We start from the raw sequence: 25278 nt of genomic DNA, 5'->3' as shown, positions 1-25278 counted from the left end.
TTTCATGAAGCAATGTCAACATTCACAGGCCCAATCATGATGAATTCACATGCAGGCACTGCTGATCTGGTCGAGATAGCAGCTGCTTTGCTGAGGGGACTGTATTCTATCTACATTTGGCATCTTGTGAGAGTCTGCTTCTTGCTGGCCCAGGTCTAGACCTGCCTTCTGCCAAATAAACCAAATGCTTTGGCTGCACAGGAAATCCTTGGCCCAGTACAGGTGACAGGAACTCAACAACACCCAGCCTGGTAAAGGTTGCAATAGAGATGGGGCCAGCAATTTCAGGGGGCACAACCAACCATGTACAAAGCCCTCAGTTCAATCCGTAGCACCACAGAAAACCAGGGCGGGTGGTGCACACCTGCAGTCCTAGAACTTGTAATGTAGAGGCAGGAAGAGTAGAAGTTTAATGTCATCTTGAGCTACCATGTCTCAAAGAAACAATAAGAAAAATATTCTCTTGGTTGAGAATATGTTGAGGTGTCTATGAACAGCTGTGTGTGTGTGTGTGTGTGTGTGTGTGTGTGTGTGTGTGTGTGTGTGTGTTGCTTGTGTGCTCACCTATGCATGTATATTCCAAAGCCTGTGGTCCCATTAGGTGGCTTCCTCTAAGACCCCCCCCCACACACACACACACATCTTTTCTTTGGAGACAGAGCCTCTCACTTGGCTTGGAGCTTGCTGTTTCAGCTAGGCTGGTTATACTACAAGTCCTCTTGACCTGTCTGTCTCTGTTGCTCAGTGCTGGGGTTGTAGGTGTGTGCTGCTTCTCGTGGCTTTTTTTTTTTTTCTTTTTTTTAAAAAATGGTACTAGACATGCAAACTCAAGCCCTCATGCTTGCAGAGTAAGCATACACACTGAGCCATCTTACTAGCTCCTGTAGTGAGTGAGGGGGAAGGGCCGACTAGAAGCATTTGTTGATTTCCATGATGTCAATACTTCAGCAGAGGCTGATTTCGAATTCCTACAATCCACATCAATTCACTGGAGAAGCGGTAAGGATGTAAGGTGGACAATGGGCTCTCCCGAGCTGGTGTGAGCTGGCACAAGCTGACGCCAACACAGCACTGTTCATGCATCCAAATGCGGATACTCAGCCTGCCGTTGGACAGACGCCAATTCTGCACACTGGGAAGATTCAACTGGGCTTTGAGAGCTATTAGAGAGCTAAGTGGATAAAGGGGCCGAGAAGATGGTACAGTTTATGAAAATGTCTGATGCACAAGAGCAAGGACCTGCGTTCAGATCCTTAGGACCCACAGTGAGATGCCAGGTGCATTGGCACAGGTCTGAACTCAGCACCGAGACAGGGGATTATAGGAGGAGACAGCAGATGTCTGGGACTCACTGGCCGGCCAGCCTAGCCAACTAGTGGATTCCAGGTTCATGGAGAGAACCCTGTCTCAATAAATAAGATAGTGATAGAAAGAGATGCCTGCCTGTGCCCTGTCTACATGTATGTGTACTTATGCCCACATGTATATACACATATAGATATTGCTACATTCATATCTGTCTGTCTGTCTGTCTGTCTGTCTCTCTCTCTCTCTCTCTCACACACACACACACACACACACAGACACTAACCAAAAGCAAATACATAAATGTTTCAATAGGTATCATTAATTGGACTTGTGAGGTACAGTGAAATTAAAAGGAAAAAAACATGAAGGCAGAATGGGTATTATTGGGGGTGTAAGATAGAGGGAAGGCAGGAGTTGGGATAGTTGCATGAAATAATCTTTGATTAAATAAAAGATGTCCTAAAAATAATAAATTAAAAAAATTCTAAATTGGCGTAGGACTGAGAAGATGGCTCAGACAATGTGAGATCCGCCCCTGGAACCCACCTGGCAGAAGGAGAGGGTAGATTCCTGCAGGTTGACCTCTGGCTTCCACTGGTGCATATGGTGAGGCTGTGACAGAGCACACACACTGCACATCATAAACACACACAACGACAACAACAATAATAATAATAAACAAAATGAAGTAATAACTAAAGTGGGGGGCTGTAAGTCGTGGAAGCAGAAGGCAACTGTGAGAGAAGAGAAAGGAATCACACGAGAGAGGGAGAGAGAAAGAGAGAGAGAGAGAGGGAGAGAGAGAGAGAGTGTGTGTGTGTGTGTGTGTGCAGGCCAGAGAACACCTTGCAAGAGTTAGTTCTCAACTGCTGCTGTGTGGGTTCCAGGAATCAAAAGGAGGCTTGGCACCAAGTACCTTTTATCTCCTGAGCCTTCTTGATGTCCCCAGAGGAAGACTCAGATCTTGATGGTGGGAGTTGGGGGAGGAAGAGAGTATTGGAATTCTTGTGACTTGAAGCAGAAAGGAGGACTGTGAGAAGGAAGAGGGGGAGAGTGGGCAAGGCCAGTGTGGGAGGGGAGAAGCAACGTGCAATGATGGTGATATACGTCAGAGTGAAACCCATCATTTTGTATGCTAACTTTAAAAATTAACTGAAAATTTATTAAAGAAAAAAAAACAAGTAATTTCAAGCATACTACAGTATGTCTATAATCTCAACATTCAAGAGGCTGAGGCAGGAGGGTCAAGAGTTCAAGACCAGTCTGGGCTACAAAGTGAAACCCCTATTAAAAAAATGTACATGAAAAAAAAATAACCCTAAAGTGAGTACATACGTGAAAGGAAGAGCGCCAGCTGGGGACATTCTCCAGGGGCAGGAAACTTGCTTGAATACCTGGGTTTGATCTCCATCCCCTTTGCCAAAAAACCACAGCAGACATCTGACTCCACAGGGTCTTCCTATGCTGTTCCATACTTCATTACTTCTCTAAGCTTCAGTTTCCAAAGCCTTAGCCCTTAGGTTGCCCCTCCAACTGCCTCAACACTCACACATCCTCATAAATGCCTATTAGTCCAGATATGGGACTAATGACAGATCACACAAACATCCCACCCAAGGTGCTGGGAAGACAGCTCCAATAGGAAGGGTGTGGACACAAGTTTGATCCCTAAAAGCCATGTGAAAACGCAGGGCATGGTGGTATGTGTCTAAAATCTCAGTATGGGAGAGGTGGAGGCAGGAGGCTCCCTGGACTCACTGGCCTTACTGATTTGGTGAGTTTCAGGTCAGTGAGAGACAAGCTGGAAAGCTTGGGAGGTAAGGCATTGTGTGAGGTCATTTACCATGAAAGCGTGAAGACCCGAGTTTGAAACTTAACCACCATGTAAAAAGCTGGGTGTGTCCATGCACATGGACCTACAGCCCCAGCACTGTGGGAGGCAGAGCCCAAAAGACCTCTTGCTGGCTGGCAGCCTCGCTCTAGGTTCAGTGAGAGACCCCACCTCAAGGGAAAAAGGTGGAAAATGATACAGCAAGGCTCCTGATACCACTCTGGCTTCCAGAGGTACACAAGCACTGGGAAAAACACGACCCCCCCAAAAAAATGAAAGGATAAAACTGACATGGATGATGTTCCTAAGGAACAACACCTGAGGTTCTCACCAATTTGTGCTCATGTGCATGTCCATCTGTGCCCACATACCTCCCACATACACATGGGAACACAGGAAGAAGCAACTTGGGTCAGGTATAGTGGTGCACGCCTTTAATCCCAGAGCTCAGGATCCAGAGGCAAGAGGATCTCTGTGAGTTCAAGGACAGCCTGGTCTATGTAGCTAGTTCCAGGACTACTTAGAAAGACCCTGTCTCATAAAAAAGAAAAAAGAAAGTTATTCCTCAAGTCTAGTTTGGTAAACTAATGAGTTTATATGAATTTATTGGGAAGCATGAATGACACAAAAGTTACATCCCTGGAGCTCCCTGGCCAGCTTGCAGGCAGTGCCACCAGGGAGTCTCCTCTCCCCAACAGTTGTGAGCTGCTTATATGAACTTGGAAGTTTGGGGGAGGGGCCTTGTGGGACTTGTAATTTTGATAAGTTCTCTGAGCCTTGCAGGTTTCCTTAGTCTTATGCTCTCCCCTCCTTCAGGGAATGCTTCTGAAATCTGGAGGATGTGGCTACACTCATCTCCTTGCAAATGGCCTCTGCGTTGCTCAGCCCCATGCACACATCTCAGAGCAGTCTTGGTTCATCTATCTGCAGCACTGAATGACCGTTCCTTCACATTCCCTACTGAGAACATTTTTGGATTCCAGAACCCTACATTCTCCTAATTTCCTCTGCAGCTCTCTGGCAGCTCTTTTTGGTTGGCAGTTTGGACAGTCTGACCTCTAAATGTTGGAGTTCCTTAGAGGTTGGTCTTTGGCCATTTTGTCTTTTCCCTGAGCCTTTTTTTTTTTTTTTTTTTTTTTTTTTAATGACTTCATCTACTTGAATGTGCCACTAGCTCTTGGGGCTTTATTCCAAGCATGATTTCTGTGCTGAGTCCCAGACCAGCTTCCACACCACACACTGAACATTGATCTTGGTGCTGCAAATCTAAAACTCTTATCTTCCTCTTCAGGTGTCTCCTCTCTCAAATACACTGTGTTCCCTAATGCCGTGGGAAAGAGAATCAATAAAAACTAAGCACAAATGGGGTGTATGTATGAAAATGGGTGGTGGTGGCGCATGCCTTTAGTTCCAGTACTCGGGAGGCAGAGGCAGGCGGATCTCTGTGAGTTTGAGACCAGCTTGGTCTACTGAGCAAGTGCCAGGACATATCCTCCAAAGCCACAGAGAAACCCTGTCTCAAAAAAAAAAAAAAAAAAAAAAAAAAAAAAAAAAAAAAAGATCTGCGTTGCTGATTTTGTTTTGCTTTTTGTCTGTTTTTTTTAATTTTTTTTTTGTCTGTGCTTTTGAGACAGGTTGTTGCTATGCAGGTCTGGAGTTAGAAGTGTGGGCTACCACATCTGATGACTAGGAGGTTTTAAGTGGGCCGTGGTGGATGGTTTCTTCCTCAATTACTTTGCAATTTAGATGTATCTTATTTTATGTGTGTGAATATTTTTCTTGTTTATATGTGTGTGCCTTGCATGTGTATCTAGTGCACCAGAACTAGAGGTCCCTGGAACTCGAGTTACAGAAGGTTATGAACCACCATGCTGGCAACTGACCCCAAGTTCTCTGGAAGAGAAGTGCTTTTAACTTCGGAACCATCTCTCCAGCTCCCACTTTAACTTTTGAGATGTCTCACTGAACCTAAAACTCCCTGACTTATACTGGCTGCCCTGCAAGCCCTGAAGTTTGCTCCAAGTTTCAGTCTCTGTCTCCCTAGTGTTGGGACTACAGGCCTGATCATTGTGCCTGAATTTTTTTTTTTTAACAAGTATTTTTGGGATCAAACTCAGGTCTTCATGACCTGAGTCATGCCATGTTTGCATGGCAAGAACTTAGTTGACTGAGCCATCTCCCAAGTCTACCCCCATCACACATACAGTTTTTGAGAGAGGGTCTCATATAGCCCAGACTGGCCTCCAACTCATTATGCAGGTGAGGATGAAAGTGAAATCTTGATTCTGTCTTTACAAGTGTCCACAATATCCACCACAGTGTATTTTGAATAGTGTATTTTGATCCCCTAAACTATGAGGACTGTCCGAAGGCCATTCGACAACTTGAATTTTCCCCAAAACACTTTTCACAAACTAGAGATGTGTCCCCCAGCAATCCAGACAATCCAGGGCACTTGTGAATAACTGTCAACACATTCATTTAACCGATTTGGAAAACAAGGCTCATTCTTTTATTGTGCTGTCTTGGTGGAGGTATCCACAGTGTAGTTTCCTTCAGTGATAGCACAGGCAAGTTATTAAACCTGCCTGAGATCGTAATCTCAACTGAGTCCGAAATCAGTGTCGTGAGGATTAATAAACCGAAGTATAGGCTGCGGAGGTGGTTTCGTTGTTAAAATGTTTGCCGAGCATGCTCGAAGCCCTGAGCTCCACCCTACATAAACCAGGCACTCTGGTGCATACATTCTAACCCCAGCATTTAATAGGTAGAAGCAGGAGGATTCATCAGATCAGGCTCATCCTTGGCTATGCAGAGGGCTCACCATACAAAACAAAAACCTTTGGGTATGTAAATCAGTGAATATGAACGGCTATTGCGGTGGTATGAGGCCTAGTCTAGGGAGTCTACAACCCCCCAGGGCTGCGCTGAAGACTTTGTTTGGATGTTATTCCCTCTAATTGCATTTTCTGGGCTCCTAGCAGTCACCGGCCACTGTCTTTTTTTTTTTTTGCCCCTCTGTCCTACACTGGTTTGGAGTCCTCTAGCTCCGCCTCCGGGAGGGGCGTGGTCTCACCAGAGAGGCGTGGCCAAGCGGAGACCTGGGCCTACAAGCCTCGGGTCTGGAGACGCCCAACTGGGGGAGCGAAGAATGGAAGGAGGTCGGTCACGTGACCGGAGAGGGGCGGCTCACCCTTCCCTATGCCTATACCACCTCTGCTGTCCCTGGGGAGGGTGTCTTGCTCCTTTTCAGGAAGAAAACCACGTATTGTGCTCCCTGATGAGTTGGAAAAGCATGAAATTGTGTTTTTATTGTGACCGAGTCAGCTTTTGTCCCTGACGCGGTGTTTTCGGGTGTCGACTCCCCCCACGCACTTGGGCAGTTGGTCTCGCCCAGCCTGGCCCTGGGCGCGGCGGCGGCGGCGCGGCCGCGTCACTGGCGGGCGGGATCCCTCCGCTCTGGGGAGAGCTGCGCTGGACGGTTGAGTTGGGGTGACTGAGGAAATCCATCCGCGTCGCGCCGCTGCCGCCTCCGCCGCGGAGGAAGACAGGACCTCCCGCGCTCCTCCGAGCGACCCCTTGGCAGAGTCCCACCACCTCAGGTACCTCCGCTGACAAAAGGAGTCCTCATCGCCCCCAGCCCCAAATTCCCACGGGTGTGTGTATGGCCGGGTCAGCCCCGTCCCTTCCGTCTCCCGGCTTCGGCTCTTGGGAAACGGACGTAACTCCCCAGACCTCCCCTCCCTTCCTCTGGCCCGGTCGTTTCCAAACCCGGAAGGGGAACTCGGGGGACCCTTGGCTTCAATAATGCATGCGTTCCCTGCAGTATCAGCGGCATTGGTGCTTTTTTTTTTTTTTTTTTGACCCTAATCCCCCCATCCCAGCCCCGCCTGCCTCTTGCTCCCTTAATAGCTGGGGGGCCAAATTCCGGGTTTCTTCTGTCCTGTCCCGCCCCCCTGCCCCACCACCACCCTGCTCCTGCCCCTGGGTAGCGAGCGAGCGCCCCCCGGGCCCGCTCCTTCACACCCTGGCTTGCATTGGGCTTGCCGAACCCCAGAGTCCTGGGAGACACAGCCCAGGCCTCAAGGCCGCCCTCGCCTCGTCCCCACCCTGCTCTGCTGTCCGTCTGTCCCTGGGCTCGGGCTGTGGCTGTGCCTTCTGAGTGTCAGAGCCTAAACTGGAGATGTCAGCCGCACCTCATTCTTTTCACAAACCCCTGCCGCGAGTGCGGCCTCGGGCCCCCGTCCTTTGCTCGGCTCTCTTTTGGGCAAAATGGAGGTGCTGGGACCCGGAGGGCCTGGCCCGCGCGGCGCTCCATCACCACGCTCCAGCCAGCCCGCGCCTCCAGCCGCCGCGTCCGGGGACCCTTCCTCGTCTCCTCGCGCCCGCGGGGGCGGCGGCACCCCTTGTTTTGCGTGGGGGCGGCGGTTGCTTCACTCCTGGCATCCAGGAGCTGCTCAGGGGGTCTTGCAGGGTAATGAGGAATCTTAAGAACTGGGAGCCTGGCCCCCGACCCGGTGGCTTCTTCCTGGCCGAGTGTCCCCTCCGCCCCAGGCCTGTGTGGTGGCGCCCGGACCCGGGCTGCTGGGAGCTGGGAGGAAGGGGCTCTTGTGCACAGCTGGAGCGGGGTGGGAGTTGCGCCGTTGCCCCCTCCCGTCTCATCCCTTGGCCTTGGCGCAGAAAGCTGAACTCACTGAGGGGAAATATCTCCGGGGAAGAGGAACGCCCAGTGCACGGCTGGGGGAAGTGGGAGCTGGGTGGGGGATGCCCGGGTCGCCCGAGTGGAGTGCACACTGTGCACGGCCAGATCGCACAGGTGGCAGGGGGCTCCCGGGCGCAGAGCTGGGCTCGTGCGTGCCTCGGGGCGTGGGGCCAAGCCGTCTGGGGCCGCTTGCCCGTGCCTGGGAGAGAACAGCTCCGCGCCCCGGGGCCAGGGGCCTCTCTGCGGAGCCCTAATTACTTCTGAGCGGCTCCCCCGGGCTTCGTGCGGGCGCGGCGGGGCGGGGCGGGGCAGGCGACCTCGGTGCGGACGGAGCAGGCTGCCTTCTCCGCTACTCTCAGCGGCTAATGGGGTGCAGCCGGCCCGCAATGGGGATTATCCCGGTTTGAGCCGTCCCGAACCCATTAGTGCTCAATCGGCTTTTTCCAAATCCTGTCAACAGCCACCCTGGCCGGCTCCGGGGAAGAGGCGGGAGGGAGACTAGCTCGGGCGGGGGCGATGGGGGCCGGGGGTGGGGTCATCCACCCTACAGGTCTCTGCCGCTGATGCGGTTGCCGTGGCAACGAGGCTAGGGTGGGGGCACTTCACCAATGAGGTGCGCCCAGTCCGGGTGACGGTTGCCTAGGCAACCCCACGAACAGCCTAGCTTCTCCCCCCAGTCCCCCCATCACCACCTCTGTCTTAGCTGGGGGTGTGTGTGGAGGGTGTGCGGTGTGTGGGGGTGAATTTAAAGAGGCGCCGCCCCTTTTTAAAATTAGGTGCTGGGAGGGCGGCGCCTTGTGCGGGCTGGGGCGGGCGCCAGGCCTGTTTTCGAAGGGACTACCCCCCCATCCCCAGTTCCTGCCGCCCGAGTGTCCCGCCCGCCCGGGCTGCTGTCCGAGGGAGGGGTTTCCCCTTCTCTTCCTCTTGCACTTCCCACTCCGTTTCCGGGGGCCCAGCAGGAAGATTGGGGAAGTCGTCTGCTCCTTGGCAACGTCTCTCGGGTGCCGGAGACCCCTGTCCTGCCCGGGGCACCGCGTCCTCTGCTCTCCCTGTCCAGCTGACCCCTTCCGGGCCGCAAGCTTCCACCCCGCCTTTCCCGGCCGCTTCCCGGGCGGTCTTGGGGCCTGACGTCAGCCTTGCATCCCCCCTCCCAGGCCTCGGGCCAGCGGCCAGGAGCTGCCTCCCCCAGCCCCCGTCCCGCGGCCCCCAGCCGCCCCCAACCCCGCCCCACGGGCCCGGCGCCATGAGTGAGCTGGAGCAACTGAGACAGGAGGCCGAGCAGCTCCGGAACCAGATCCGGGTGAGGGCCTGGCGGCTGTGATGGGGAGGCCGAGCCCGGCCAGGCGTGGCTTGAGTGTGCTGCTTCCCTTTGACCTGAACAGAATATATGTGTGTATGTGTGTGTGTCAGGGTGAGAGGAGAAGGGTGGCTTGAATGTGCTGCTTCCCTTTGACCTGAACAGAATGTGTGTGTGTGTGTGTGTGTCAGGGTGAGAGGAGAAGGGATTCTAATCTCCAAATGTCTCTGTTTCATCTCCCTTCTGCCTTGTCTCCTGTTTTCTTTACTCTTTCCTCCCCCCTACCCTCTTCCCCTCTCCTGCTCTGCCCATCGGCTTACAGGACGCCAGAAAAGCATGCGGGGATTCCACACTGACCCAGGTGAGATGTAGCTTTGAAGGGAGGGGGATTGGATGGGTTTTTGTTCCTTGGGTCGCCTTGTGCCATCTCAGTATCTCCATTGCTCCAGATCACAGCTGGGCTGGACCCAGTGGGGAGAATTCAGATGAGAACACGGAGGACCCTTCGTGGACACCTGGCAAAAATCTATGCCATGCACTGGGGGACAGACTCAAGGTGCGTGGGTGGCCCCTGCTTTAGTGTCTCTAGGCTCTGGAGTGATTTTATATAATGAGCAGAATGGTGACATAGAGTGTGGGGGGACCCCAGGTCCCCCCAGGTTTGGTGGGGAGAACCTTTGTCAGTAAGTTTGGGAAGACTAGGGGACCAGGGATGCAGGGTTATACTGAGGATTTGGGGGTATGTCTCTGAAGAATGTCTCTAGATGGGAAGGAATAGGGACCCTGACTTGTCTGCATCCCCCTTCCCCTGCCTACCAGGCTGCTGGTCAGCGCCTCCCAGGATGGGAAGCTCATCATCTGGGACAGCTATACCACCAACAAGGTAAGTGGCCCTCATGAGTGGGTAGGAGAGGGCTGCCAGTCCCTGACCTGCTCTGACTAGGGGCGCTGCTCTCGTCTAGGTCCATGCTATCCCTCTGCGCTCTTCCTGGGTCATGACCTGTGCCTACGCCCCCTCAGGGAACTTTGTAGCCTGTGGGGGTTTGGACAACATCTGCTCCATCTATAGCCTCAAGACCCGAGAGGGCAATGTCAGGGTTAGCAGAGAGCTGCCTGGCCACACTGGTGAGCGGAGCCTGAAGGAAAGGCAAGAGTGGGGGGCTGGGGGCGGGGTGCACTGGCCTCCCTGAAATCTCTGACCACACCCTCCTTTCCCAAGGGTACCTTTCATGCTGCCGCTTTCTGGATGACAACCAAATCATCACCAGCTCTGGGGATACCACCTGGTGAGGCTCTGCCAGGCTGGGTTCCCTGCCTTTGGGTGATTTGGGGCCTAGCAGGTGGCACATTTCTGAGCATCTAGTCTTCCCCCCTGGGTGGGGGCCAAGTGATTTCCCCACACCACTTGGGGCTCTAGGCTTTCTTTGCAGAGGGTTCTGTCAGGTTTGGGCTCATGTGGTGGGAGAGCTAGGGATTCCTTCAACTCATTTCTGATCCTTCTTCCTGTCGCCTCTCTAGTGCCCTGTGGGACATTGAGACAGGCCAGCAGACAGTGGGTTTTGCTGGACACAGTGGGGATGTGATGTCCCTGTCACTGGCCCCTGATGGCCGCACCTTTGTGTCGGGTGCCTGTGACGCCTCCATCAAGCTATGGGATGTTCGAGATTCCATGTGCCGACAGACATTCATAGGTCATGAGTCTGACATCAATGCCGTGGCTGTAAGTTGGGAGCATGGTGGGCAGCCCCCTGTACTCCAGGCCCCTTGCCTTGCCTACACCTTCATGGTCTCCGACCCAAATCTTGCAGTTCTTCCCCAATGGCTATGCCTTCACCACGGGATCAGATGACGCCACATGTCGCCTGTTTGACTTGCGGGCTGATCAGGAGCTGCTCATGTATTCCCATGACAACATCATCTGTGGCATCACCTCGGTTGCCTTCTCGCGCAGTGGCCGGCTGCTGCTCGCTGGCTATGATGACTTCAACTGCAACATCTGGGATGCCATGAAGGGTGACCGTGCAGGTGAGGCCTGTTGGGGTCCACAGAGGGTAGAGGTATAAAGTGTGGGTGGGCCAGACTAGTCCCCATATCCTTCTCTTCTCTAGGTGTCCTCGCTGGCCATGATAACCGTGTGAGCTGCCTTGGGGTCACAGATGATGGGATGGCCGTGGCCACAGGCTCCTGGGACTCCTTCCTCAAGATCTGGAACTAACCACCCCAACCCCAGATGGGCCTAGGCAGGGAGCGGCCCTGCCTGTGCCCACACTACAGGCCCGGAGCTTTGGGGCTGGGTACACATGCCAAGCCTCCCTCCCTGGGCTACAGGGCCATGGGTCCTGCTCCTACACCCAGGTTTGGTTCCTCCCGGGGGCGGGGGGAGGGTGCCCTGTGAAGATAAAAGTCGAGATGGAATGGGGAAGAAGGGCAGGAAAGCCCTCACTCTTTGCTGCCCTGGGGCTGGGGCCTCACCCCTCTGGAGGGCCAGAGGCAGGAGATGGAAACCCCAGAGGCTGGCTTTTTTAAACTGGTTTTATTTTAATTTTTATTATATTTTCAGTTTTTCCATAAAGGAACCACTTCCAACTCTACCTAGTCTCCTTGATTGTTATCCCCTCCTCCATAAAGCAGACTGGACAGTGGGTGTGAGGCTCCTCCAAGCTATAGACAGGGTACAAGGCTGAGGCCAGCGGTTCCCAGAGGTGTATAACCCTATCCAACTCTGCCCTTGCCCCAGGGCAATACCATGAAAAAGCCAGGAGACAAGGTGAACTGGGAGAACACACCAAGTTTTATTGGGAGTATTTACAAGGGTAGGTAGAAGGGAAGTCACAATGGGTAGAGGTAGGGGGGGTAAACTGGGGCACACAGGACACCTACGCTACCCTGAACTGCAAGAGTGGGTGGAGCAGCTAGGGCCCTGTAAGACTTGGGATGGGGAAAGGATTAAGATGGGGGTGGGGTATCTGAGTCCCTGGGCTAGGGGCTCAGGGCTTGTAAACATTGACCACTCTCAGAGGGGATGGGATGGGAGAGGGCTCCCCCTACACTTCCTCACAGGGTTAAGGCCTCTCCAGGCTCATGGGCCCCCAAGTTCAAAGTCTCTTTAGCTGGGGGAAGGGGTAGGAAGAGACAAGTACCCCCCCTTCCCCTGCATTGGCTGTGGCAGGGGCAGGGTAGGTTACTACATTCAGTCACAACAGGAGTCTCTCCCACTCCTCCAATGCCACCATAATGGCAAGAGGGAAGGGGAGTTGGGGGGCCAGCAGCAGCAAGACATTTCCCCCTGGCCCATCACCCCCTTATTGCTTTAGAGAGAATATTGTCTTTTCACAGACACTAACACTGTCAAAACCAGGGAGAAGTAGGTGGAGGGGCCCTTCCACCCAGAGGCCAGCCTTATCCCCAACACTGACCCAGTTGCCACTTTGGTGCAAAAAAAAAAAAAAAAAAGAGAAAAAAAAACCCACAAAAAACAAAACAAAAATACGAATAACAAAAAACAAAACAAAAACAAGAAAACCAAAGGTCATCTCTCTGGAGATGGATGGGAAAGAAGGAACTGGGGACATTCCCCACTTCCCCAGGGCAGAATAGAGAAATACATTCATGGAGGGAGGCAGTGGCAGTCTCGCCCTAATACTGCATTCTGAGCAATGAGGTCAATGGGAGAATTCACTAACATAACAGCATATTAAAAAAAAAAAAAAAAAAAAGGCCAACCAACAATGGAGACAAGCCCAGGCAGGGGACTAGGAGTGAAGTCGGTGAGCAACAGGCAAGGCAGCCCCCAGCCCAGGACACAGGCCCTCTTGACCTCTAGCCTTAGCCCCAACATGAAAAGCACATCGGGAGAGGCGCTGCTTGCTCCTCTCCCATTTGGTCAATAGAGGGAGGGGTCAGGTGCAGGGCTGGTCTGCTTCCCACACAGCTGGCTGCAGATCAGGGGGGTTTCGCACAATGGCCCCACCATCACAGGTTCAGCCCCAAGCCACCCTTCGATGTCTTTCCCTCACACAAGTGAGGACTCCACCATGATCAAGGGAGGTGGTGTTCTCCAGCTCCTGGAGGAAGGGCTGTGTCCCTTCTCAAAGGGGGTGAGACGGGCTTGGGGGCCAAAGAATACATTCATGTGGCAAAGGCAGAGAGCTGGGCTTTCAGTGTCACACCCAGGCTGTCCCCCAAAATGGCAGCAGTGGGGGCAGCCCCTCAGCAGGCCTGACTTCAGACCCCACCTTTGACAGGCTGGCACTGACAGGTCATTCCCCAGCTCCCCTCAGCCAGTGTGGGAGGGCTGTTAGGGGGTTGAGGGAGAGGGGGCTGAAGACAGCTTGTCCAATTTGTGCAACCTTCCTCCCAAGCAGCTGAGGCAAGGGGTGACTTTGGCCCCCTTACCAGGACACCTGCCACAGTAACCACCACAGGGAGCTGTTCACAGCAGGTCCAGTGGGCAGCGCTTCTGGAGAGGGCCTCGCTGTGTAAACTGCCAGCACCCATCTTCCAGTCACCCCAATGACCACCTTCTGGGGGGCAGCAGCAGGGTAAGTGCAGCCTTAAGGGGAGCCAGGCAGGGCAGTTCCATAGGGCATGGTACCCACTGCCCCAAAATAACAGTGTGGTTCCCCCCCCCCATTATTTTTCATCTTAACCAAAAAAAACAAAACAAAACAAAAAAACCCAAACAAAAAAAAAACCCAAACCAAAATAAAGCCTCTGTGGACCTTCCAATGTCGCACCCATTATCCCCAAAGGGGTGAAGGGGCCTACAGTCTAGTTTTTGAATGATACTTTTGTCTCTCCTAACGTTGAAAATGAAAGAGAAAAAAAGAAAGCCCCTCCCCGTGTGTAAAGTGCCTCGTGGTGGGTGAGTTAAGGTGCATCGTGTGGTCTGTAACAAGTGCCGGGGACCATGCCCCACTTGCTTCCTCCTTTGCTCCTTGTTGGGAGCCCGCAGGCTGGAGACCCAAGGGTCCATGCTGCCGCCGCCTCCCTAGCCTCCCAAGCCTCCAGCTCGGGGGCTGATGGGACAGGCTGGTCAGTAGTCATCCACGCTCTCGATCTCACCGGAAGGGCCATGCAGGGAGTACCCTGAAGCCAGGGGAGAAGTGAGGGTGAGCTCACTAGGTCCTGTGCAGCCTGTGCAGGGAAAGCAGGGCTCCCCAGCACCCTCTACTTACCCAAGATGCTGGGGTCTGAGTGAAGCATCAGTGCCCTCCTCTTGGCCTTGCTGCCCTCCCCAGGGCCCAGTTTGGTGCTGTGGTTGGCCTGAAAGGCTGTCTGTAGGGAGGTGCTACTCAGCCAGGCCTCCTAAGGCAAAAGAGTGGAGTCAGGAGAGCCCTGGTGCCTTGCCTCCCTAGGTCCCACAAGACTCTACCTGCTGCTGCTGCTGCCTCTGTTGGCTGGCTTTCTGCTTGGCCCTCCGCTCCAGGAATTGTTTGGCAAATTCTTTGGCTTCCAGCGTGTCCCCCAGGCAGGAACGGATATAATCATGGACATCATAGGGGGACTCCACCTCCTTGAGGATCGCTACAGCCATGGGCACTATGGGGAGGGACAGTCAAACATGCTGGACAGGTCTAGAGTCCCCAGTGCAAACATGACCCACAAGGACTGCCTTCCTACCATCCAGGCTGCCTGTGGTGCTCAGGGTGTGTAGCATCTGCTCACACCACTGGGTAAAGCCATCCTGGGGCCGAGGGATGCCCTGCAGCAGCTTCAGCAACTTCTCTTCCTCTTCTGTCTTTTTGCGAACAGGTCGACCTGACAGGTGGCTGTATGAGTCACTGAGGAGGGTGGGGAATTGGAGGCCACAGATGAGCCCAGGAGCTTAGCACCCATCCCTCCCTGGCAGACCCCAGCTAAAAAGGTCTCACCCACCTGAGAGACGGGCTGCTCCGACTGTTCTTTAGGCCCAGGTTCCGGGCCAGGTTCCCGCCACTCTTGACGGTGTCTTCCCAGAGTCCCAGACTGCCACTGCTGCTGCCCCCACTCTTGTCTGGCCCGCCCCACAGTGGCCCAGCCTCAGACACCCACTGGTTCAGAGGGGCAGTGCCCAAGCCCCCAAGCTGCTGCAAATGGCAGGAAGTCAGGGGCTCGAAAATGAGCCCTGAACACCTAGGCAGGGAGGCTCTTTTGGGGGCTAAGGGAAGGGGATGAGCTAACGACTAGAGAGAGAGGACATCCTTCCAATAATGGAAAGAACCAGGTCTTCAGCTTTAGAGTCTACGCTTAGGGACACCCCCCCACCCCCCCACCTCCCTGAGTGCTCCTGGAAGCTTCACTGGTGTGGTTCCGGCCGCTGCTGCTTACCACTCGGTGGTTGGGGGCCTGGGCCCTCAGAGGCTCCCGGGGTGCAGGCTGCTTGTGGAGCTGCCGCTCACTTTCCATCTGCAGCTCCAGCAGAGTCTTCATGGATAGGCCCTGCTTGGCTAGGCCGGCCCAGAGTGGGGGAGGGGAGCTTGGCGCAGGGGGCACAGGGACACTTGTTGCTTGCTGCTGCTGTAGCAGCTTCAGCAGCAGTTCCTGCTGTCGCACCTGGGTGAGGCACAGTGGATGTTGGTGGCTGTCTGGCACCAGGCACAGGCCAGGTCCAGGAGACAGGTGGGACTTGTACCTGCTTGCGCCGGAAGAGCTCTTCCTCTTCCTGCCGCCGCTTTTGCTCCTCCTGCTGCTGCTGCTGCTGCTGGCGGCGCTTTTCCTCACGGCAAAGGCGTTTGCGCTCCTCTTCCTCCCGCTTTGCCCTGAGCTCCACTTCTCTGCGCTCTTGAAACTGCAGTGACAAGGACATTCGTTAGCTGGGAGGCTGCGCCTGCTTCAGCTGGCCTGCGCCAGGCCAGCAGGCTACTTACTTTATGTTGCAGCTGGAGTTGTTCTAGAATTGGACCCTGAGTCGAAGAGTTAATTGGTATGTCCCAAAGACTGGCTTCACCACCTGCAGAAGAAAGGCAGCTGCAGAGACCCAGACCCAGCAGAACCACCCGCAGATAGGAGGCAGAGCCACCAAGTGTGACAAGCAGAGACTGGGGGGTAAAGGGGACCAGGGTGTGGCATGGGGCAGGTTGGCCACTCACCTGACTGTGATGAAGCTGAGGTATGTAAGTCCCAGAGGGGGCCCGAATCTGGCACCGACAAGGACCGGCTCATCGTCGGGAGCAGGTTCTGGTCGCCACCCCTTAGAAGCAAACAACTGGCCCTCAGGACACTGCATTACCTGTAGCTTGACCTCCTCCTTCTCTACCTCACACCATCACACACACACCCCCTCCCACACACAGACAAACCCTCCCACACTCACCCCAACACTCACACAGACACCCCCCCACACTCACACACTTAGTACAACAGACCTGGGGGTTTTGAGAGCCTGGAGCTGCTGCAGGAACGCAGTGAGCTGCTGCTGCTGCGGCGGCGTCAGGTCCCCCATAGCTGCCTTTTCCCGGAGCGTCGTACACTGCGGGAGCTGGCGGCTACAGACATACTGGGCTCAGACGGTATTACCACGTACAACCACTGCCCTGCCCACACCAAGCCCTGAAGTCCCCATACCTGCCGACCAGCTGCAGAAAGTGCTGGTGCTGCAGCTGCTGGTACAGGGCTGCGGCAGCCAGCTCCTGCTGCTTCTTCAGCCGCTCCTGATCCATGTTTCCCTGCGGGAGGTCAGAGCATGCCCGTGTGAGTGTGCCCAGCAGGAGCATGCCCAGCAAGTGAGGCAGTGAGGTAGTGCCTGAGGTCCTGCTGCTGCCCCACTGGTTGCCTTCCCTGCAACCTGCAGAGCAGACAGTGCTCACCAGCAGTGGGGGCGGCGAGGGCCCGGGGGCAAAGGGCACACGGCCCCACATCTTGATCACCTCTCCCAGAGGCTGAAAACCCTCATCGCAGCCCCTCTTCACTAGGAGTGACATGGAAAAGTAGCCTGCCTGGAACCACTCAGCCATCTCCTGGGTCGTGAAAGGGCCTGGAACAAGGGTGTGAGAGGGGTTAGGAGGTGGCCATGGCACGTCAGAGAGCACACGGAGCAAATCAACTCCCAGCAGTCTGCTACCCACAGCTACCTTGGATTTCCCCCTGTGGGTCCTTGTAGAACCACTTTCGGGCAGCGCCATGGCTGAGGGGAAGGGCAGTGGCGGCTGTGGAGTGGCGAAGGCCCTGTGTCTGCATGGCGGCCGTGAATTGCTCCTCCTCCAGGGAGCTGTCCTGCAGGGAGGCCACCAGCTTCTCTGCCTCCTGGGAGTCCAGAGAGAGAGGCAAGTCTGAGAGGACTGATACCACAAGGGCCATGTCAGACAGATCTAGGACACGTGGGACAAAGGTCTCTGCAACCCCAGAGTGGAGGCCCCTTGAGCATGCACAGGCACCCCCCCAAACCTGCTGCAGGTGCTTCAGGCCTTCTTCATCTTCCAGATCTCCAGGTGGGCCAGGAGGTGAGCCAACTCCAGGACTCAGAGACAGTCCCCTCATCTCATCTCCTGGGAGAAGAGATGGGAAAATGGGGAGGGGCCGAGGAAGGGACAGGATGGCTCTTGTGCCTGCTAGGAAAATGGCTCTTGCCACAACTCCAATTCTGTATCCACACCCAGCACTCCCTTTTCCATCAGCTCTTGCCAGTCTACCTTCAGCCGGTGGAGGCTCTTTCTCCACTACTTCATCACCATCCTCGTTCGTTGTCCAGAGAGGGCCCAAGGCAGGCAGTGGAGATGGGGAGCTGGACTTTTCTGGAGGAGGTAATGGCGTCACCTCCTTCCCACCTGGAAGGAACACATGACTACTTGAACTCAAAACTGAAGAGGCTGAGGCTAAGGAGTCGGCTCAATGCGTAAGTGTTTGTTTCACAACCATGAAGAGCAGTGTTGAAATCCCAAGAACCTGTATAAAAGCCACACATGGGAGTGGGAGTGGGAGGCAGAGAGAGGAGATTCTCCACAAGCTGGTAGGCCCAACTGAGCCTACCTCCAACAAGGTGAACGGCAGGGACTATACCCACTATACCCACAATTGTCCTCTGCCCCCCACATACTCTGTGGCACATATACAATAAAAATAAGAGAGCAGGGGGAGACCATGCCAGTGAGATAGCACAAAGTAACGTGTACCAGTTCCCAGACCTTGGGTGGTATGTCTATCCTTTCTAACTTTGGTCAACTCCCTAACCAACCAAGAAGTATGGATGCAGAGAACTGAGCTGTCTGCACTGCGCACACTGCCTCCCGGCCCTGCTCTGTGAGATATTGGTTAGGTCCTACAAGTGATGAGGGCTGTGTGGGTGGGTGCCTGCAGGCTTTCCACATGACTCCAAAGGTCATTCTCTTCACACCTGATAAAGGTCTCTCTCCACATCTCTGACTATTGGCTTGGCACATGCACGTGCACATATGTTAGAGGACGACTTGGCTCTTCCCTGCAAGGTTTTAAGGGCTCACCTGCCTCAGGCCCCTCTTCATCCACTCCTTCTGAAGGCTCCTCCTCCTCTTCCTCCAGGCCCTGGAAATCAAGCTCTTGCTCCTCGGGAATAGGTTCCTTGGGACCCTTCTGTGTGAGAAAGGGCAGAGTTGACAGTGGGAGAGGAGTTGAGGGACAGCTTCCATCAACCCCAACTGGCCCCTGAGAGGGTACCTTAAGAGGCAGGAAGGCCCCAGAAGCATCAAAAGTGCCCATCTCCTCATCTTCATCGTCCAGGCACCACTCAGGGAGCCCATCCTTGTCATCTTCAAAACCATCGAGCCCCCGGCATCTCCGGAGGTGAGAGCTGCCTCCCCCAAGTCGCCCGTCCTCTTCACCACACGCTCCTCGTTCCCCTCGTAAATCAAAATCAAACTTGCGCCTCCGCTCCCCATGCTCCCGCCAGCCAGCAGAGCGGGGACCACCATCTGGAAGAGAAAGTTAGAGAAGGAAAACAAAACAAAACACAAAAATGAGTGTCCAGCCAAACCAGGATTTGCCTTCTTCAGCTCACCAGGTCTTCCCAAGAAGCATGGCTTCCCCAGGATGTCCTCATCCCTCATATGCATGACCACCCCTTCCCCAGTATCGGCCCCATGGGGGCAATTTTCAAACTCCACCTTGCCCCATCTTACCAGGGCTGGTGGAACGCCAGCGATCACCATCTCGCCGGGGTCCTGCCCCGAGTCTCCAGCTGCCATCCTCCTCTTGCTCCTCTCGTAGTGAGCGCCAATTCTCACTGTCAGAGCGCGCATGCTCCTTCCTCGGGCCGGCCCCCCCCTCCTCAAACCCAGACCGTGCTGGCATGGGGGAGACAGACAATGAGCACCAAAGAACCCTGTGACAGGGTTCTGCCCCCCCTCCACCTGGGAGCCCATCTCAATCGCCTCCCTACCCTACTGGCCACACACGCAATGCTCTCATACCTCCATCCCTCCTTGCAGACTTCTCAAACCGCCTCTCACCTCTGTGGAAGAAAGATGCTGGTCAAAACATATACACCATCCCCTCTGCAGAGGGAACTAGGGGACAATCAGGCTGGGGAGAAAACAATAGGACCCCCAAACCAACGAATGAAAGGATGGGTAGGACCCAGAGGGCTCTGGCCAGGGCTGGCCTGTTTCTAGTTCTTGCTACAGACACCTCACTGCCAGTCCAGCCCCCACTCCTCTGTTCTGCCTGCCTTCCTCATCTTTCACCACACCTGTCATCCCAGCTCTGGCTTCGCTGGATCTCCCGGGGATTGCGTCCAAAGGCCCCATCGCCTTCCTCAATGCTTCTTTGGTAAAAGCAGCTGTCACCACGGCCACGGCCTGAAGGAAGAGGGGTGACATCTGGGTTTGGGACCTTCCCGTGACCCTCTCTCTGTATCCTTAGTACCACCCATTCAGACTCTGCCCATCTCCTCCCCTGAAAAACATGGGAAGTCATCCTCTACCTCGGCTCCGTGTGCTGCCCCTGCCACGGGAGGTGGCAGCCAAAGGGGGCCCAGCCCCTTTCCCCATCAGCCTCAGCACAGCCACACTGTTCACTGACAGGGAGAAGTTTCTCTGAGGAGGGAGCCAGGGAGGGGAGTGAGGACATATCACTCAGTCAATCCCCATCCTCTCAAGCCTGGCTTCACCTTCCTCCACCCGAGGCCCATTTGCCTCAGCCCGGCTGGGCCCAGCCCCACCTGCTCCTCCTCAGTCAGAGGTTCCAGGGCCAAAGGTTGTAGTGGCTCCTCTTGTAACACTGCAGTGAACTCCTTGTCCTGCAGCTCCTCAGGGACCTGTGATGGGACAGGAGGCCCAATACATTATACATTCAGGGGCAACTCACTGATAAGGCAAATGGGGAAGGGAACCTCACCTTGTTCTCCTTGACATAGAGGGCCAGCATCTCCTCTCGCCCATAGCGGTAATCTGCCAGCTTGTATTTGGGCATGGCAGGGGATGGGGGTGGAGAGGCCACATTGCCACCACCTGAAAGAGCCCTCAGCCTAGAGCAGGCACAGAAAGGAAAAAGGGAGACGAAGGTCCATGTGGCCCATCCCCACTGCCCTAGCTTCTTCCCATGGGCCAGAGCTTGAGCAACCCACCACTCAGGTCCAAAGTTGAGTGTCTCTGCTGCCATCGTGGAGCTGAGATGCTTCTCAAAGGTCAAGGATTAGTAGAGAAGAGAGGACCAGGCCTTGTACTGTCCAAATACCTGTAGGGCCACAGACAGGGCCATCGGTAAGCATCTGCAGGTTAGTCATGGGGCCAGCACTTTACTGGGCCAGTGACAGGCCTCATCTGGATGGTCAGCCACTTTGGCACTGAAGAACTCACCTACACCAGACACGAGACCACTCACACCATGAGTTAACCCAAATCAAGTCAGGGTAGAGGACAGTCCTAGAGGAAGGAATTAGAGAACAAGGAAGCTTGAGCCCTTTCTGCCTCAGTGGGGCGCCCTCTGGTGGTTCATCACTCACCTGACAGTCCTGCCCTGGGAAGTAGAGGAGGCACCGGCTCTTTTGGCAGGGCCTGGGCTGAGCTTAACTAGAGTCTCCAAGCCACTAGCTATCGTCTACAGCCTCAGTGGTGCCAGGGAGGAACTTTCACATCTGGGAAAGATCCTTAGGGAGAAGAAAAGGAAGAGGTTGGTTACACCAGTGAGTCAGATGGCTTCCCAACCTCTGGCCCACAGCTGCGGATACAGAGCACGCAGGGCACATGTACAGGCATGATCACTGGCCAGTGGTGCTGGCATGGGTTTGCAGCACAGAATATAGCGAGGAGGTGACTTTCAGGACCACAACCCAGGTCAGTAAGCCACCAGAACCAGACATGGTGGTGCCCATGCTTGCAATCCCAGCACTCTGGAGGCAGAGGCAGGAGGATTTCAAGTTTAAGGCCAACCTGGGACACATTGTAAGACCTTGCTGCAGAAACAACAAATGGACTGGGGATTTAGTTTAGCTGGTGGATTGCTATTTATCACACATGAGCCCTAGGCTCTGTCCCCAGTACCACAGAGAAAAGGTGTGGTAGCACATGCCTAGGATACCAAAAACTTGGGAGATGGAGGCAGGAGAGTCAGGTCATTCTTGGCTACATAGAAGTTCAGGGTCAGCCTTGGCTACATGAAGCCCTGACTCAAAAAATAAAACACAAAGGCACTGGGGCCATGATGTTCTATAGAGGAATGGTCCATTTTGGAGAGTGTCACAGTAAATCTTGAAACAAGGTAACAAAGATGATGTCCCTAAAGAAAAAACAAACAAAAAAACAAAACCAGAGGACTGTATCTGGTCAGGAACCAAACCAAAAAAAAAAAAAAAAGTGCTGCCAGAGCATTCACAACAGTGTTAGATTGCGCGTGCGCGTGCGCGTGCGTGTCCACAACACCCCAGGCTCATCTATGGGAGCCAAGCCCTAAATTCCTTCCCCTACATCAAGAACTCTCTCTCAGAAAAAAGGTGAAGGTGGGACCAGGGTTCTCAGATAGTTGCTGGCACCTCACCATATGGGAAGAGGCAAGTTCAGTGTCTGAGGCTGATGAGGCAGCAGGGGCAGGTTCCTCTAGGAGCCTGGGTAGGAGACTCTCAGGAGATGGTTCATCCAGGAAGGGCAGAGTAGAGGAGGAAGGGCAGGCAGTGTCCAGGGGTTGTGTGTAGGTTTCTATCACTGGCTGGGCAGGAGGCTGGACCAGTGTGCCTCTGCAGTCCCCATCCGCTGTAGGATGCCAGGGATCTAGAGGAAGGAAGAAGGGGGTTTCTACCAGAGAGGCTTCAGAAAGAGGGTCTCCCCTGTAGCTCAACTGAGACACCATGCCAGACAATGGGGTGACCCAGAATCCCAGCACCCTAGGATCTAGGGTGACTACACATGGCTGTTTGGAGACAGCAAGAGCCTGGGCTGTCCCAAGTGGCCCATAGCCCAGTGCTGCAGGATACTCTGAAGGCTTGCCTCCACAACCACACCTTTCTTAACTACCACCCTGGGGGATCTGGAACTAGGCAGACCCCAAGAACATGATGCTAAGTGTAACAAGTCGGGCACAGACAGCTAAGCTCTGGGGTTTCGGATGTCACTAAGCTGGCAGAGAGCTTGCAGAACATACACGAACACACTGGGTTTGACCTCAGCATCACATACACCAGATGTGGTAGGATACACCTATAATCCTAGCACCCCGGTGGTGGGTGCAAAAGGATCAGACTTTCAAGCTCCCCTACTCCCCACCCCAAGGAAAAGCAAACAAACAAGGAAAAGCAAACAAACAACACTAAGAGGGGCTGGCGGTGTTGCTCAGTGGTTAAACAACTGTCTAGCATGCACAAGGCCCTGTCTTCAACCACCAGTACTGCCAAAAGACAGACTTGGGGCTGGAGACAGACACTCAGTGGTTTACAGTGCTTGAGGTTCATCTAAAGGACTTGAATTCGGTTCCCAGCACTGAAGGAAAACAAAAAACAAAAAACAAAAAAACAAAAAACAAAAAAACAAAACAAAACAAAAAACCACCACACACAAGAAAGATAAAACCTCTGTAGGATCTTTCTTACAGAGGATCCAGGGGTTGGGGGCAGGTCAAACACAAAGACCTGGGGTTGGGACAGAACTACTGCCAAATGATGAATGGGTCCAGGATTTCAGCTGGGTACAGGGGAGGGGTGTGGAGACATCAGTGGTGACAGGTGATGGCAGCACAACCCTGAAAATGTATTGACATTAACCCCACAGAACTGCACACTTTTGCCTCAACCTCCTGAGTGCTGGGATTGTAAGCATGCACCACCATACCTGGCTTACACCCATCATTCAATTTTTATTTCTTAATTATGTGTATGTGTGTATGGTGGGGGGAAGGACGGTGTATGCCCTGGAATGTAGGTGTCCAGAATCTAGAAGGTGTTGGCTCCCTATGTCACCTGACATGGCTGCTGGGAATCACACTCAGGGCCTCTCCAAAGGGTCGTCTCTGCAGCCCTCAACAATCATTTTAAGAAAGCTTTAGTGAGGTTGGTGGCTTAGGATATGCTTAGCATGCATAAACCCTAGGCTACCACCCTCAGTATTTATTTTTTAAAAAAATATTTTGTCAAAAAAAAAAAAAAAAAAGACAGGCGTTGGTGGTGCACGGCTTTAATCCCAGCACTTGGGAGGCAGAGGCAGGCGGATCTCTGTGAGTTCGAGGCCAGCCTGGTCTCCAGAGCAAGTGCCAGGATAGGCTCCAAAGCTCACAGAGAAACCCTGTCTCGAAAAACCAAAAAAAAAAAAAAAATTTGTAGGGCAGGGAAGATGGCTCAGTCAAGCCCCAACACTCACATAAAAGCCAAGCACAACCCTAGCACTAGGGAGGTAGAAAGAGGAGTATCCCTGAGACTAGCTAGCCATCCAAAACCTGTTTTTATTGCTGTTAAGTAGAGGGCTGGAGAGATGGCTCAGTGGGTAAAGTGCTTGCTGTACATGCATGAGGACCTGAGTTCTAATCCCCAGAACCCATGCAAAGACAGATGTATAGTGTCCCTACAGGGAGATGGGAGGTGGAGAAAGGAGGACCCCTGGGAGCTCATGAACCAGTCAACCTCAGGAATGATGCCTTCAGCAAGACACCTTGTCTCCAATAAGGTGGAAGGACCAACATCTGAGGTATCCTCTGACCTCCATGTGTGTACACACTCACACATGCATATACACAAAGGCTAAAAAAGCAGTAAGGCAGACAGCAAAAGAGAATGATCTGCACGTGCTCATACACAAAGCTTTAGGGGGAAAAGCCATTGTGGGGGCTAAACACTTTCCCCATTCCAAACTAAGAACCCTATACTCCTTCAAACAATCTCCAAAGTGACAATCTGGGGCCTTCTCAATCCTTCTGGTGGAGCAGGCAGTGTGGAAGGGTTGTCCAGTAGGAGAGATCAAGGGGTATCCTACCCTAACCTTCCTGCATCCTCCTACCCTTCATGCGGCTGCCCCAAGGAGAGGCAAGCTGGCTGTCAGCTCAGCTTGGTAAAGGTGCTTGCTGCCAAGCCTGATGACCTGAGTTTCATCCCTTAGAACCTACAAGATGGAAGGAGAGAAGCCACTCTTCCAAGTTATCCTTAGATCTCCACATGCATGCTATGGTGTGCACACACACACTAAGTAAGCGAAGGGTGGGGTGGGAGGTGGACATGATGACACCGTTCATTTAAAAAGGGAAAAGAGAAGAAAAAGAACAATAAGCAAAGGCAACGTGGATACAGCAGGGCCACTGCAGAGGCGAAGGAAGGCCTAGGGGAAGGAGTGCAAGCTCCAAGGCCTGCAGACCAGCCTGAGAAAGTGCCAGGGACTAAGCAGCACGGAAGGGGCTCAGGAAGCAGCAGGCAGCCCACTATGTGATGTCTGAAGCCATGTACTCTCCACTGAGGGAAACTCGTCCCAGAGGAATATGGACAATGACTGCGGACACTGAGGCCATCACAGCTGGACAGAAGGGTGCTACTGGATTCTAGCAGGTAGAGACCAGGATGCTATGGACCACCTTACAAGCCACAGGACAACCCAGAACAAAGAGGTATGTGGCTCAGTTGGCAGAATGCTTGTCTAGCATGCACAAGGCCTTGGGTTCAATCCCCAACAACGCAGACGGTGCAGGCCTGTCATCTAGCATGTATCCAGGTAGAGACAGGTGGCCTCTACCCATGAGCCTCAGTGGAGACACTGGAGCCTTAGAGAAGCCTGCGGGCTCCCT

At 53.9% G+C, this 25278-nt stretch overlaps 2 protein-coding genes across 3 annotated transcripts; one reads left to right on the top strand and one right to left on the bottom strand.

The window, feature by feature from the left end:
• Positions 1 to 6584: 6584 nt before the first annotated feature.
• Gnb2 (G protein subunit beta 2) lies at positions 6585 to 11729 on the top strand. The gene is made up of 10 exons (XM_027416234.2): positions 6585 to 6741; positions 8996 to 9141; positions 9461 to 9499; positions 9588 to 9694; positions 9958 to 10021; positions 10101 to 10263; positions 10358 to 10424; positions 10657 to 10858; positions 10947 to 11163; positions 11247 to 11729. Exons 2-10 carry the CDS (start codon positions 9085 to 9087, stop codon positions 11351 to 11353), a joined length of 1023 nt encoding a protein of 340 aa, XP_027272035.1. The 5' UTR covers positions 6585 to 6741; positions 8996 to 9084; the 3' UTR covers positions 11354 to 11729.
• Positions 11730 to 14037: 2308 nt separating this feature from the next.
• Gigyf1 (GRB10 interacting GYF protein 1) lies at positions 14038 to 22484 on the bottom strand. Of its 2 annotated transcripts, none has more exons than XM_027416233.2 (27): positions 22063 to 22484; positions 21032 to 21175; positions 20886 to 20951; positions 20654 to 20763; positions 20425 to 20554; positions 20249 to 20344; positions 20012 to 20123; positions 19778 to 19886; positions 19500 to 19540; positions 19209 to 19373; positions 18748 to 19001; positions 18555 to 18663; positions 17748 to 17882; positions 17503 to 17603; positions 17190 to 17361; positions 16926 to 17092; positions 16684 to 16784; positions 16485 to 16604; positions 16209 to 16309; positions 15987 to 16069; positions 15752 to 15907; positions 15448 to 15672; positions 15016 to 15203; positions 14761 to 14921; positions 14513 to 14679; positions 14316 to 14445; positions 14038 to 14226 (listed from the first exon to the last, which is right to left on the bottom strand). In XM_027416233.2, exons 4-27 carry the CDS (start codon positions 20686 to 20688, stop codon positions 14174 to 14176), a joined length of 3111 nt encoding a protein of 1036 aa, XP_027272034.1. In that variant the 5' UTR covers positions 20689 to 20763; positions 20886 to 20951; positions 21032 to 21175; positions 22063 to 22484; the 3' UTR covers positions 14038 to 14173. The 2 variants fall into 2 exon arrangements, with proteins under 2 accessions (XP_027272034.1, XP_027272033.1); XM_027416232.2 differs by having other exon boundaries at positions 15016 to 15206; positions 22063 to 22477.
• Between the last annotated feature and the right edge of the window lie 2794 nt (positions 22485 to 25278).

The sequence above is a fragment of the Cricetulus griseus genome, chromosome 4, assembly GCF_003668045.3.
Source record: "Cricetulus griseus strain 17A/GY chromosome 4, alternate assembly CriGri-PICRH-1.0, whole genome shotgun sequence".
NCBI classification, from domain to species: domain Eukaryota; kingdom Metazoa; phylum Chordata; class Mammalia; order Rodentia; family Cricetidae; genus Cricetulus; species Cricetulus griseus.
This window is presented reverse-complemented; position numbering and strand designations above follow the sequence as displayed.

Bases quoted from the DNA above. Each gene is read 5' to 3' on its own strand.
- Gigyf1 (XM_027416232.2), bottom strand. From the start codon at position 20,688: ATGGCAGCAGAGACACTCAACTTTGGACCTGAGTG. The intron at 16,070-16,208 runs GTGAGTGGCCAA...TTTCTTCTGCAG, and splicing joins CTCAGCTTCATCACAGTCAG to GTGGTGAAGCCAGTCTTTGG. The intron at 14,680-14,760 runs GTAGGAAGGCAG...CCCTCCCCATAG, and splicing joins CACCACAGGCAGCCTGGATG to TGCCCATGGCTGTAGCGATC.
- Gnb2 (XM_027416234.2), top strand. From the start codon at position 9,085: ATGAGTGAGCTGGAGCAACTGAGACAGGAGGCCGAGCAGCTCCGGAAC. The intron at 10,425-10,656 runs GTGAGGCTCTGC...TCGCCTCTCTAG, and splicing joins AGCTCTGGGGATACCACCTG to TGCCCTGTGGGACATTGAGA. The intron at 10,859-10,946 runs GTAAGTTGGGAG...CAAATCTTGCAG, and splicing joins CTGACATCAATGCCGTGGCT to TTCTTCCCCAATGGCTATGC.